The sequence below is a fragment of the Rhagoletis pomonella genome, unplaced genomic scaffold (genome assembly GCF_013731165.1).
Source record: "Rhagoletis pomonella isolate Grant_MI unplaced genomic scaffold, Rhpom_1.0 Rhpom_scaffold_00004, whole genome shotgun sequence".
Lineage (NCBI taxonomy): Eukaryota > Metazoa > Arthropoda > Insecta > Diptera > Tephritidae > Rhagoletis > Rhagoletis pomonella.
Genome location: NW_023458558.1, coordinates 5017747 through 5032629, shown reverse-complemented (window position 1 = coordinate 5032629; position 14883 = coordinate 5017747). Strand labels below are relative to the sequence as shown.

General features: G+C 33.2%; 1 protein-coding gene across 2 annotated transcripts in view; it reads left to right on the top strand.

Annotated features, from left to right (window-relative positions):
• Positions 1–14764, top strand: part of LOC118736839 (phosphopantothenate--cysteine ligase-like) — a 73231-nt gene extending 58467 nt beyond the window's left edge. For both annotated transcript variants that reach the window (XM_036466898.1, XM_036466897.1), the window contains exons 4-5: positions 11420–11605; positions 14532–14764. In XM_036466898.1, coding sequence (XP_036322791.1) covers positions 11420–11605; positions 14532–14750 — 405 coding nt within the window. In that variant the 3' untranslated portion in view covers positions 14751–14764. The remainder of the gene's footprint in view (positions 1–11419; positions 11606–14531) is intronic.
• Positions 14765–14883: the final 119 nt, after the last annotated feature.

Here is a 14883-nt window from a genome sequence, read left to right as displayed (position 1 = left end):
TTGTGTTTGTGGTAGTCAAAGTTCAAAAGGGGCATATTATATTTCAAAAAAAAAATAAGTAATTTCGCTGCCTTTTCTCCGATGAGGCGATTTCTGAGAGGCTCGTATATAAGGCCGGCTGCATTGAACAATTGCTCACTTGGAACGCTGGCGGGTGGAGCGCTCAAATATTTGCGGGTCAGATCTGTCAATTTGTCGTATTTTAGTTTGGTGTTCCCCCAATCGAGAGGATTTTCACCGAGATGAGTTCGTTTTTCTTTAAGATTGGCCTGCAATTGAGCTTTAATTTCACATTTTTCAATGTCTCCAAATTCTTCATCCGAGTCTTCGCTTTCGCCGGAGGAATCTAAAATTATTTCTAGGTTGATTTTAAGACTTTTAGCATTACTTATTGAAGGCCCATATATGTTACTTGATATACTACTTAACCGTTTAGTGCTTGAAGCTAAAAGCCGGTTATCGTCCGCACCCTGGTTAGACAGACTTAGAGCCTTTTCAACATTATTAGAGTGGACTCTTGCTAATATACAGATGCGAATGTCGAATGGGAATGTGTAAAGTGATGCGAATCATTCGCATAACGAATGCGAATGCAAATATAAGCAACATCCCTCATATGTACTTATCGACACCTGAGTGGAAGGTCGACCTATCTCGGCTGTCAGTTCGAAAACGCCCTATCTGAAAAAACTTTTCAAGAACGACCTATCTCAGAATTTGGTTGAAGGGCACCCTACCTTAGAATTGGGTTCAAAACGCCCTATCTCACATGAAACCGAACTCTGAGATATCGATCAAATTTTGACCAGTTCGTTTTCGAATTGGCTACCAAGATAGGCCGATCTTCCGCTCAGGTGTCGATATATGTAGATAATTAGGGCATTCACCAAATGCCTTAAGAGTCGTAATATCTGAAAGACATACCATACCTACATACATATGTCTATGTACATATCAGCTTAAAAGTATTTTCGTGTAGTCATAAATCCTCTAAAACCATTATGACGCTTCAGGCGTCTTGTGTAAAACTTTGTTGTCACTTTCAATATCATTTCATTCCATTCAATTTAATTTAGTCATTCGCCTTGCGTTTATGCGCCATTCTGCTTACACTCCTTAGCTGCAGAGTAACTGTGTGGCTGTTGGTATGTCATTTTTTTTTTGAAAAGTTTGCTTTAGATGTTGGTGCTCGCCTTGACATTGTCCTTGCTCGCTGTCTTGTCGTCAGCACTGCAAATGAACGTAGGTAGCTTAGTTGGTTGACTGCAGTGTTGGAAAACTATGGTGTATACATTCGATAGTTTCGATAGTGATAGTGCAAAATATTCGATACTATCGAAAGCTTTCTTACATATCGTCGCCTGGATAAAATATTGTCGTATGTTACTTTCGGCAGGTTTAGGAAATTCGCGATTGAGGTTTTGGAATGCAATTTCTCAAAAAAACGCGATGATATATTTTCTCCAAAGTCTCGGAGAATGTTACTAGTTCACAAAATTTGTCATCAATTTGGCAGCCACTTTGTATGAAATACGACAAACCTCTCTATTCTAACAGAGTCACAAAACTTAGCTTATCACTGTTGTGATTTCTAGTGCGCCGCAAAATGTGCCACCTAAATTCGATTTCAATTGCTAGAAAAGTATACAAAAACTAGAGAAATTTGTGTTGTAACGGTATATTTGTTGCCAATGTCATACAAATTTGTACTAAATAAGTTAATGATATATTTTAATCAATATCTCAGAAACTAAGGGAGACATTGAAAAATGGATAGCGCAATTTTAAAGATCTTAATTAGTTTGGAATAACTGCATTATTAACTAAATTTTTACTTTCGCGGTAAACTTTTGAGCTTTTGAGCGCCTTTATTCATATCTAGTGACGATATATGTATGTATTTATGTATGTATCTTTCATAGTCCAATTCTAGCAATGTGAGCAATATACAACTATCGATAGCATCTAGAAAAATTCGATAGTTGCGGCAAAATGAAACCATCGATACTATCGATAGCCCCATCGATATTTCTCCATCACTAGTTGACTGACTCTGTAGTCGAGTTACTGTTTCGCCATCATTGCCTTAATTCTTGTTTGCTCTGCCGTTGTTGGCCTAAGCAATTGAATGAAGCACGGAAGTGTCATGGTGAATAAGTGCAATGTATGTATGTATATAAATATGTACATATGTATATAATATTACCAAGTGTCTAAACCTGTTGATGCTGTGTTAAAGTTTAATGGAACATGGTTAGTTTCTTTGTTTTAGCAAGTATATAGATCGTTGCTTTTAATTATATGGAGTACAAGGAAGGAAGGAGTTTGTTATTTAAAGTAGAAAATAATAAATTAGAAATAAAATAAAACTAATCCCCAGCTCCACCAATCAGTTTTAAAATTTATCAGACTGTTAAAATTTAAAATGACAATTTTCCGAACAAAGTTTTGTAATTTTAAATTTTAGCAGGCTGATAAATTCAAGATTGATCGGTGCAACCGATACGAAATGCATTAAAAAAATAAATTTAATTTAAATAACTAAATAAATAGGCCGATGACCTTAGTAGCTAGCGCCTATTTATATGTAATATAATCACATAAATAAACTAAATAAATATGTACATACATAAATTAAATGTACGAAAATCGTATTTTCTTTTACTAACACAGCTGTACTTAAAAGTTAGTTAAGACCAGCCGACAAACTCTGTTTTAGTCGAATAAAATTCAGCATTAAACCTTATCTACACCAGTGATGGAAAATAAAAATTTAAAATTGTGCCGAATTTCTCCGGAAAAGTGTGCCTAAGTGCAGTGTGCCAATAAATTGAGAGACGTCGATAGGTACCATTTCCCTTATAAAATATTTTACAGTACTTATAGCGTATAAGAGAAACAGAAATCTCACGGAAAACCTTTCTCTAATGCAAAAACAAAACCACACAACAAAACCCATAAAAATCAAAGTTTACAACTTTCTAAAAAAAAGTACATTCAAATTTAAAACTTTGTTTTCAGAAGTTTTAGAAAATCGTCGGGTATGCAGTTTTATAGTCCATTCAATTTTAGGATTACAGACTACAAGTGCGGCAAAAACTACTACGCAAAACTACTATATTTCTTCAATAATAAATATAAGTATATTTCAGTAATTTGCATGAAAAAATTTGTATTAAAATGGATGACCTTTATACTGAAATAACAATATTAAATGAGATATTCTTTAAAGTAAAAGGTCATTGTGAGTTTATAATCAAAAAACGTTGTAATCAAAAAAAGGTATCATAACTGAGAAAGAATTAACAAATTTATTTAAAATTTTTTTTCATTTTTTGCTCTCTACACAGGAAGAAATTTTCCATCACTTCCTTTTCTAATTTTTTTGAAAAAGTACTATAAATATCTTAGAAAATGTTGGCAACCCTAGCCGTAATGGCTTTTAAAATTTCAGTATCAAGGTTCTCTTACTTAATTCTTGGCAAAATTTAACAATAAATTGCAGAGCATTTTTAATTTAATTTTATGAAGAAATTTCATTAATAAGAAATAGTTCAGCTTCTGTTCCACAAAGAATATTCAAAATGGCTTTGTGATTTTTTAAATCTAAAATATATACTAAATGTACGGTTGCCAGACGTGTTGATTTTATCAGCATGTACAGTATTGATTTTTCAACTCTTTTACTGATTTTATTCATTTCTTCAATCACTACGCTAATGTCCTGATTTTTCAAAATTTTTACTTATTTGTACTGAATTTTCAATTCAAACAAAGTACTTTAGGATTTTCTTAAGGTTTTTACATAACGGTGGAACTTCCTTAAACTGTACTGTAAAAAGTAAGGAGAAAATAATTTAATTGTTGTTGAAATAATTTAGATACTGTTTGACATGCCCAAGAAATTAGAATTTTGTGGGCATATCACCAGGTCGTTACGTACCATTTGCGATAAATTATTTAAAATGAAGAGGGTGAAAGTTTTTTGGCGAGTTTTGTTAGTTATCTCGAAAATAACTTTCAGTTTAATTACAACAAATTTGAATATTCGAGTGGCTTTTGCCTACAACTCTTACAACCCTCTTTTAGCAAATTCTTAAGCTGTTGCCACATAAAGCTTTTGCTTCGCTTTACGTGACAGATTCGCTTTGACAGATAAGATGAATTGTATGAAAATGCACAAAGCATGTCACATAGATCGTTGAAGCTGCAACGCGAAGCGAAAAGATGGCCGACTCCCATCTTTTTGCGCGCTTTGACAATCAGCCGGTTTAATATTTATTTTGTTTCATTCAAATTCGAGTTTTCATGTTCAAACATAAAACTTAATTACATTGCTGATATTTCGACGACGTAAAAAAGCAGTACAAAATTGTTTTCTTGGCGTTCATTGTGGCATACCTTTCGCGTCTGGCGCTTTGCTACAACGCAAAGCTACAAAGTTTTATCTGGCATCAGCTTTAGTCTGTCAAAGTTTTTACTTAGTTGAAAAAAATATTCAAGCCATGAGGAAATATAGATGAAATCCTTAAAAAGTGGTACTTTTTCACAGTTTGAAAAAGTATTTAATTTTTTTTTTTTTTTTTCAATACCACACTCGATGGAAGCAATTGAAAGGATCTTAAAAATAAAGTTTTTTTCCTGACGCAAAGAGAGAAACCGGCTTCTAATTAAAATTTTTGAAAGTGAACTTCAAATTGAAAGTAAATTTAAAATGAAATGTATAGAACTCTTTGACTACTTAAACACTGAAAACGGGTAATGATCTCATTATTGTTATTCAAAATGTCATAAATATAAAATAATTTATTAGCTCCTATGTAAATGATGTATACACTCATGCTAAAACAAATAACACTTTTGTTTTTTATGAACTGTATTTTATTTATATACCAAAATATTGTTAAAAAGAAGAACTATGGCGTTGTGCAGTATTTTCTGTTACTTAGATTCATAATTTTTGTTTGAATAAAAATGTACTGAAAAGTACTGATTTTTTTAGCATCAAAAAGTCTAACGTACTGATTTGGCGCATAAAAAATCTGGCAGCCCTAATTAAATGATATTTAGTATTTAATATTTGTTTTAGAGATGAAATTACGACAAATTTGTTTAAACAAAATATATATGTTTATATCATATTATATGTTTATATCATTTATCAGTATAAGCACATGTACGAAATGTACGAAGTGTAAAAAAAATACTTTTAATTGCGGTTCCGAAAGAAATATGTATCAGTTGCATTGAGTTACGCAAAAATTGTGCCGACAATTAATCGATTACGCTTAGGTGCCGGCTGCTTCCGAAAGGGCCGAATATAGCACAATGCACACTCACTTTCCATCACTGATAAGCACGTGCTAACTGTTGCCCGCAAGGCTGCAAGAAATGACATTAAATATACATAGCTGTAAGATGGAAAGCGTAGGAAGTAATGCATAGTGTAGTAAGTAAGTAAGGATAGAAGTGACAAACATTTATAAGCGAAATTATGCAAATCAAACTACTTTAAAACGACACCAAAAGCTAGAGTGACAACGACGTCGCAACTGCTTCAGCTATGAAAAACATGAAATGCAAAGTGGGTGTACACGCGATGGGCATGAAATAGGTCGTTAGACTACCTAAGAGAAAACAAATTTTGTCTATCAAACTGGTCTTATTATATGTATGTATGAACATATGGGTGTTTCCATGAAAATGTAAATAAACAAGTAAGAAAGTCTAAGTTTAGGCGGAGCCGAACATTAAATACCCGGCCCAAGTATTAAATATATGATTTTCACCTTTCCGAAACCTTCCGCTAGATGGTAAGCCGGGGTGTATCAATTTTGAGTAAATTAGCGTCCTTGAATTTCGAAATATTGAAGTTTCAAGCATTTCTGAAATTTACCGTTATATGAAAAGCGGCCGTAATTTTAGTCCGATTTCAATAATTCAAGCACAATAACCATACCGAGTTTGGTACAAATTGGTAGAACGGTTACCGAGATACATATATGTGATCATAAGTGGACGGTGCCACGCCCACTTTCAAAAATTTTATCATAAACGTATTTCTTGGTAAAGAATTGTTGCAAGCGTCAATTTTGAATAAATTAGCTTTAATATTTACTGATTTATGGAAGATTTCGTATTTCTCCAAATTACCCTTATATTGGATGTGGGCGTGGCCATTATCCGATTTTGCCCATTTTCAATACCATCGTTCGAAAGAAGTGCACGTACAAAGTTTCGTTAAGATATCTCAATTTTTACTAGAGTTATCGTGTGCACAGACGGACGGGCAGATGGACGGACGGACGGACAGACAGTCACCGCTTAATCGATTATGTATACATTTGCCTATATCTATTTCGATTCGTTTTGCTTGGTACAAACAACCGTTATGTGAACAAAGTTATAATACCGTTGTGCACAAGTGCGCTCGGGTATAAAAATAGCTGATTGTGGTTCAATTACAAAATTTTATGTTTCAGCATTGAAAGCTGGATTTATTTATCTTCATTTCATTAGGCATCGATTACCGTGGAATTAGCTATATATCTGTTACTATTCCATGTTGTTTTTAGCTTTAGGCCCACTGTTGCTCATTTAGAGAATTTTGATTATGAAAATTTAGCGTAGTGATTGTCGGTCGGCAGGCAATGGCAACCCTCCGCTAGTGTATTTTTGCCTTGAAAAAACTCATAAAATTCATTTGCCGTTCGGAGGCGGCATAAAACTCCAAATCGCTCCATTTGTGTAACAACATCAAGGCGTCGTACTACATCAAAAATTGGAAGGGGGCTCGGCCAAACACTTAGTACAATTGTAAGCTCCAAAATATTATTTAGATTTTTACCATGCATTTGGTACAATTCATTTATACCTTTGGCGAAAATAAAAAATAAAATAAAAGCGCATCCCACTGTTTTAGTATTCAATTATAACTTATACTCCACCTTGTCATTTTAACCCTCCATTTTACATCTGGCAGCGCAAATTAATCAAATTTCTTTCGAATACCTAAATTGCTTGCAGCTCAAAGTCGTCAACATTTATTTTCCTTTTCTGCAAAATGTTTGTGCTTTCCTCTTTCCGCTTTTCAATTTCATAACTATGTATGTGTAGAAGAATGTATGCAACGCTTAAATTTGTTATTTATTGAAAACGTGTGTACATTCACTTGAAAACATACAATGAGGGAAATGGAATTTTTTTTTATGAATATATTAAAATATTTCCTCAAAAAATTGTACGACGAACCTCTAAAGAAAGTATTCCAGGGTAAGTCTCATTCGGGTACAGTTGCGCATTTATAGAAGAAACTAGTCTCATACGGGTATTTTTGGAGGTAAATAATTTGCTCCCATTTTGCAGGCATTGCACATTAGGGTGGTCCAAAAATGCATGCGAAAAAGTAAAGTCCCAATTTTAATGCTCTAACCCCTTAAGATTGTTCTATATTGAAAAAATTATGTATAAGAATTGCGAATAGCCACGTATTAAACAAAAATCTTTGAAAGAAAGTCCAAAATCATGACAGAAGAAAAAACCATTTCCATGGTGCCATCCAGACCAAAATTTATCGAAACATACTAGCTGAGCTATTCAAATGAACTTTAAACTACCTTAAAAAGTTCCCAAAAATTTTAATTAAAATGCCATTATTTAGAAAAAGTTGACTTCGTTTTTATTTGTATTCTTATACAAGTTCTCTTATGTTTAACTCAAACGAGCATATTTGTAGTTAAAATAAAGTCGATTAAAAATATTCGATTAAAAATTATGTCAAAAACCTCCAATTAATTTAAGTGTAGATTTTATTTCGACTATGAATATGTCCCCAGTTATTTAATGAAGAAAGGGGCTCCGCTCTAAATTGTGTGACAAGAAAAGCTCCAAAGAATACACGAATGACACCGAATTGAGACAAAATATTTTTTTACGGTAGTCATAAGTACACAAAATTGATTTTTTGTTTCCTATCATACTTCATATGTATGTATGTGTGAATTCCTTTATAAATATGTTAATGCTCCTATGTCACAAGGATTTTCATTCAATATTAAATGCACATCATGTTTATGTCAAAATAATAATAAATGACATTTATGACAAAGCTTCTGTGGCAATTATGCGATTTCATACAGCGCGAATGGGGGTACGCAATTCCCTTTAGTTCGAGTAAGGCTAAGGAATTTCGGAAGGTTTGGAAATTTATTAATAAAATCATAATTTGCTAAAATCAATACATATTGTGTGAGTAAATAATAGTTTTATTATTACATTAAAACTACACTAATTGTCAAGACAATGTACATACATAAATACTCGTATACTCCTGTTCTATAAGGAGTTAAATAGCCTTCTGCTCTACTCACACTATAATATTACGCATGTGAAATGGGATAAATTTTATGTTTTTCTTTTCCTCGTTTACTAAATAATTTTGTAGTGTGCTTGTAGTAACTTTTTTTAGGGCAATGAAGGCTTTTTTAAGGTTATAGACGCAACAAAGTCGTGCGCCATAGCGTTGGCGGTTTATGAATGAGTTACACTTTACTGCGTTTTTTTTTGTGATTTTTATATTGTCTTGCTATTCTATGTATTTTGTCCTTCGAATTTACTTACGGTTCGTTGGCTAATTAAAACGCATATTAACTAGTACGTAATTACGGTGCGCTTGTGTCAATCAACAAGGAGAGGGACAATCCAAATTTAGATTGCAAAAAAAAAAAGGTAAAAGCAAGAAAAATAAAATGATAAAATAGGTATACTAAAATAAAGTACGCCGTAAGGACGTCAAGGCCAAATGTTAATCATTGAAATGACTTTGGCATTCATAAATTAAATAATTACTGTTGCCGTTTGCAGTTTAGTAGGGCAGGGATACAAATGACTAGCTTAAACAGAAATGACATTCTATAATGGCACACACTTTTATACTTATATTTACGGCTCTATTCTGGTTGAGTGACAAATTCTTGTCACAGTGTTTTTTACGACAAAATATATGAAAAAGTTTAAATTACAGAATCGAGCTATTAGTCTGAGTTTTGATATTTTTTTGCTACTATAATCATTTGGATTTCTCTTTAACCATACATCTTCGTTCGATAAGTCAATGACTGCTTTGCTTTTATTTTATTTATGAATCGCGAATAAGTGGAATGTGTATGTATGGTTTGTTTTACAAAAATACAATGTCGTCCCCAAGTCGCTGGAATAGTTTTTTGTGTGCAACGGCAAACGATGTACAAACAAAAGCGCGGAAGACATAAGCCACATACATATTTACATACATACATATGTAGGCCGGTAATAAATTTCTTCATGACTGCTTATGAATGACTAGTATATAATAAGAGAAGTTCTAAGGTCACCATGACGTATAAGTAACGTACCTTCATATGTACTATGTATTAGGATGGTCGATTATTCGCCTTTTTTCTAGAGCCGGTTTTCGAGTTATTCGAAAAATTGCAAATTTGAAAAAAAAACGAAATTACGATTTTGACATTAAGAAAAAATCGGATAAATCGGTTGTTTTTTATATAGTTTTCCTAAAGTGAAAATGGTTATGTTGGTATGAACTTACGACCAAAAATTACAATAAATCTATTAACAGTAAAGATAGCAAAGAGCAAAGCAAAACAAGTTTAAAACATTTTTTTAGATAGAGAGTTCGGTAATTAGTTAGCAAAAAATTAGTACCAAATTTATCGGATTATTTTTTTAAATTACGCTGCATTTGCCCCGCTAGTGAAACGGACCCGAAACAAGGAGCTGTAAATAAAAATCCTCCCCCATGGTAGAATATAATTTCGTCATATATATACAAACATATAATTTTTATTATAAATTGGCTTCAAATACAATACCTGTCTTCGAAGATCTTTTTCTTAATGGATGTAGAGAACTCAAAAATCGACATTGCGAATACAACGGAGATAGTAGAGAGTTGGGGGCTTGATACTGAGTTAAGGAAATTTTTTAAGCAGCGGTTAAAGGAAAGATGTAGATGACGTTAAGATTAATGATAAAGATAACATGAGGATTAAGATAAAGATAAGGATAAGTATAAAGATATAAATGAAGATAGAAATAAAAGTAAAGAAAAAAAGAGATACAAATAAAGCGCGTTAGAAATAGAGGCAAACATTGAAAAGATCATAGAAAAATAATTGCATTGATAACGACGATATAGTTTTAGACTCATTTTTCCAATAATAAAAAATTCTATTTATGTATGCGGTGGCCAGAAATCACGACATTTCTAAAGTATCGAATCCGAACATATAATTTTGGTTTTAAAATAAAAACACACATCAACTTTTAATACAGTTTCTATAATTTCACTAAGTTAGATGGTTTGATAAAAAAAAGACAACAAACTTAACAAATAACTATAAAAAACGTTAAAAAATTTAAGCAAGAATGATGAGAGTCCCAGTTTGACGGAATAAAACACAACCAAAGATCACAGAAAGTTGGGATTCTAAGTGTGGTTTTGGTCCACAGTAAAAGAAGACTGCTAATAAATTAACCTTTGAAGACCGAATTGGGTTGGGTGGCGCTAAAACTTTTTTGACCGCGTATTATTATTCGTTAATCCTTAAATGTGAACTGGTATACAATTTGAACGTCATGATTTTTGGTTTGACCGTTATAAAATTTGGTTATAATTATTTACAAAGTTTCCTAACAAAAACCAAAAACATTTGTCAAGGTTTTAATTTGTTATTTCATTTAACTTATTATATTTTTTAAACTAGCCGTTTTGTTAAAAAATAATAATTTAGGTATTATGTGTATTTGTGTATGTGTTTTTAATGTTCCAGAACAACTTTATATTACACAAGTGGTCACAGCGAAAAGATGCTGAAAACTAATTGGTTATATAATTGTGGCAAGCTTTTTGCCTTCACAACATTCTAAAGTGTCAACTAAAACAAACCTTTATAAAAATATAATCCAAAAAAAAAACAAAATTTATAATTAATAATAATGGTGTTGCCTATAAGTAGCATCGGTACTCAAAGGGTTAATAAAGAAAACACTGAAAATCGGGATTTAATCGGTACAAATATGAAAAATCGGGACACTTCTTCGTCCCAGCTTTTAAAACATATTCAGCGTAACAATTTTCTCAAAATCTGTACTGCGCCGCCAAAATCGGTACGAATGGTCACCGTAACTATGTAGGAATGAATAATAATTATATTTGGCATTTAGTCGTATTTAAATACTGAGAATTTATGACTGTAGTTGTACTTGAATTTTACAGCACTGATGATTGCTAATATTTGCATAAGCTATTTTATGAGTTGAATCAATGTCATTCAACGTATTTGCTACTAGTAAATTATTGCTTAATTTTCGTAAGAAGTCTCTTTAATTCCTTTCATTTTAATTTCCACCCTATTTGCAGCCCACTCACAAAATCCAGTCCGGTCAAGGTGCTCCGACGATTTCGCTGCAGTTGGTGCCAAAAATGTTAGCACCATTGGCAAGCCTTTGGGTGCCGCATGCATTTGTTGTCTCATTCAAATTGGAAACTGACGAGAATTTATTGATTACCAAGGCGCGCGATAGTTTATACAAATACAATCATAAGGTGAGTGAGTACACGTGCACTTGAAATTGTATTAAGCAAGGCAGCCTAAAATATGTATTGTACTATACATATTTACAATATGTTAATATGCTTTTCCTTTACGGCATTCTTTGCCAATACCAATCATTAGCATTTCTATAGTTGGCTTTCACAATTCCGCTACACAACACACACAAACAACAAACAGTATATGCAGTTCATTGTGTTGTGCAATTTAAAATATCAATATTTGCATTTGTGGCCTGAACTCTGTTGGCTTGGTGGTCGGTCTGCCTGCTTGGTAATGACGGTTGGTCGAGCGGTCGAGCACAACAGCTAAACAGGCTACTAACACGCCAAATTTTCACAGCGCAATAAAGCTCTCCTTCTAGGTTTCATTAACATTTTACTATAGTATTTGCTTTGTTGGCGGTGCTTTGGTTGTGCTATGTGTTTTTAAATATGCTAACTTTGTAGGACGTTTTGCTTGAACTTAGCTAACTGGGATAATAATAAGGACTGTTTATAATAATAAGTAATTGTATATTTATATATGTATGTACATATCAGTATAGAGGAAAGGTCAATTTATTGATGCTTTAGTGCTTAATGAAGCGTCATAGGTTAGGTTATATTTGGTTATCAGGCTGCTTCCGTAGATGGAGGCCCACTTAAACACGACTGTGCTGTCCGTTGTGATGCCCATCAAGAGGAGAGAGTGAAAAGGACGCAGGGGTAGAAAAGAGGGGTAAGGTAAGGGAGAATGACGACACCTATGACTTCTTGTAAGAGAAACGCTCCGTGCTCGCACCGAAGCTCTTCAGTCGACTGATGTCCATTCTCGACAGCTCATCGGAGTGGGAGAAAAGTGCGTCCCAAGGTGCGCAAAGGCAGGGCACCAGAACAGCTGGTATTGAGATGATTCCACTTCATCATCTTCCATGCAGCTGGTGCAGTAAGGGTCATCGATGATGTTCAGCCTTACGGCACCAGTAACTCGCTTAGTCTGAAGAGCTTCCCAGACCGTCCCCGATCTGACCAGAAGGATTTTGCCACCTTGCATTCCATGAGCTTTGCTCAGCGCTCGCTGAGCTGACTACTGATTTTTGAGATTTTTTTTGTGACGGATTTATGCACTTTCTGCTATACCTATAAGCATAAATTTATTTTGAAATAAAATGCGGGAGAACATTAGCAACAAAATTTAAAAAAATCAACGCCAGACTTTGTAAATTGCACTTCTTATATAAAAAAAAAAACACGTAAAAGCAGTCTGCAAAAAAAATTCTTAAAAATCAGCGCGATTTTTTAGCCTGTTGAAACTTGCGCTTTGATGAAAATTTTCTAAAATTTGTATAAAGTTTGTAACTGACGGCATTTTTATAGAAATATAACAAAAAAATTTTGCTCAAAAAACGTTACGAATATTAAAAAAAAAATCAACACGTGGTAATTTGTTTGAGTCACTGTGCCAGAAACCAAAAAGAGACATGAAAGATATTTATTTTAGAATTTTTGTTTAGAATCTGCCTATGTATTTCTTCATATTCCATAAATTCAAAAAAAAGCGACTTCCATGAAAAATATTTAGGTGCTATGTGAATGTTTCGTGTGACAGACATAAAACGGGGAAAATATATACTAAACTACTTAATTTATAGCAGCCTCTAAGTTCAAGTGTCGTTCGTTTGCATGAGAAATGCGAACTAACTGCGTTTGCAGTAAAATTGCCACCCAAGTCTAGTGGGATTTCAATGCCAACATATTTTTTTTTTGTGTTTTAGTTTATTTATTTACAAAACTATTTTTTACAATTTCCCTTTTTTGCACTCGTGACCTTCACTTTTTGTGTACAAATGTAGGTATGAATATGAGTTTATGTACATACTAGATAGGCATGTTTTGAAAATCTACATTTTTCACACGCCATGTATTTACATATCGTCGCTTAAAGTACAAAACCGCGTAACTGACATTTGCTGCTGCCAAAAATTGGATTTGCTCAACAAACTCTTGGCTCAATCCTTATCCATTCGTCCTGAAATAGACTTGCCAGAAATGCGATTGCTTTATAAAAAAGAGAACCATTTTGAATATGATATGAGGGGTTTTAAGTCTCTAGAAAATAACTTTTGCAACCTCACATACGCGGTTTTGCATTTTGTTGATACGCGGTTTTGTACTTTAAACGACGATGTGTATGTATGTATGTATTTTCTTCTAAAACTGTCGCAATCACGTGCATCGAAGCCTGTGGCATGGCTTTGTATATGCAAACATCAATTATTTTTTAAATTTTTTATACATACATTAAGCCGTATCACGAAATATAAAATTTAAAAAAGTTTAACGTGTGTCAGTTTTATTTAAACACTTTGTCGAGAGAAAATTTTGGGTGTAAAAAATATTTTTAGGCACCCGCTAAAAACCGCTAAATCGCGTTTTTTTGCTATAACTTTCTTATTTTATATTCGATTTTTTAAATCTTAAGGTATGTCACTGAAAAGGTCTCGCTCAGGACTATGATTGCCCATTAAACAGTTTTGTCCTTCAAAACCGTTTTAATTCAAAACCTTCACTCATTTCGGAATTGCTATCCTTAGATTTTTATTTTTATACTATAAATTTAAAGCTCTCAAAAAAGTGTATATAAAAAAATTTACACACAAAATTTTTTCTCGACATACATATATTTATTCAAAAGACTGGCACACGCTAAACTTTCTTTTCGTGATACGTCTTAATGTACATACATGAATATGCATGTACAATATGTTGTTGTACATACATATGTGTTTTTACTTTTTGTTCGCGCCAACAAAACAACATTGCACTTAAACAACTGTCTAGGTACCTTTCTACAAATTAACAAGTGCACTTAGCTACTTAAGCGTCGCTCATATTTTTTTTGTATTTTCTATTTTCATATTTTCTCGCCCTCCCCCAGATGGTTATTGCGAATGTTTTACAGTCGCGCAAACATCGTGTCGTCTTCGTTACACCAACTATGTCCTACGAGGTGCACCTGAGTAGAGAACAAGCGCTGCAAGGACTTGAAATCGAGGAGCCCATTGTTGCCGACTTGGTAAGTATCACAAGCAGCTTTAACCACCCACCGGTTAATTTATTTAATTGTCGCGGAATATTCAATTACATAATATATTAGTTAATGGATTGTTTCCGTTTCACGCCACGATTGTTTCCATATTTTTGCCGTTTTTATTGTTTACAAAAAAAAAAAAAATGAGGTTAAGAGATTAACGTACTTTTAACCGACTTCAAAAAAGGTGGAGGTTATC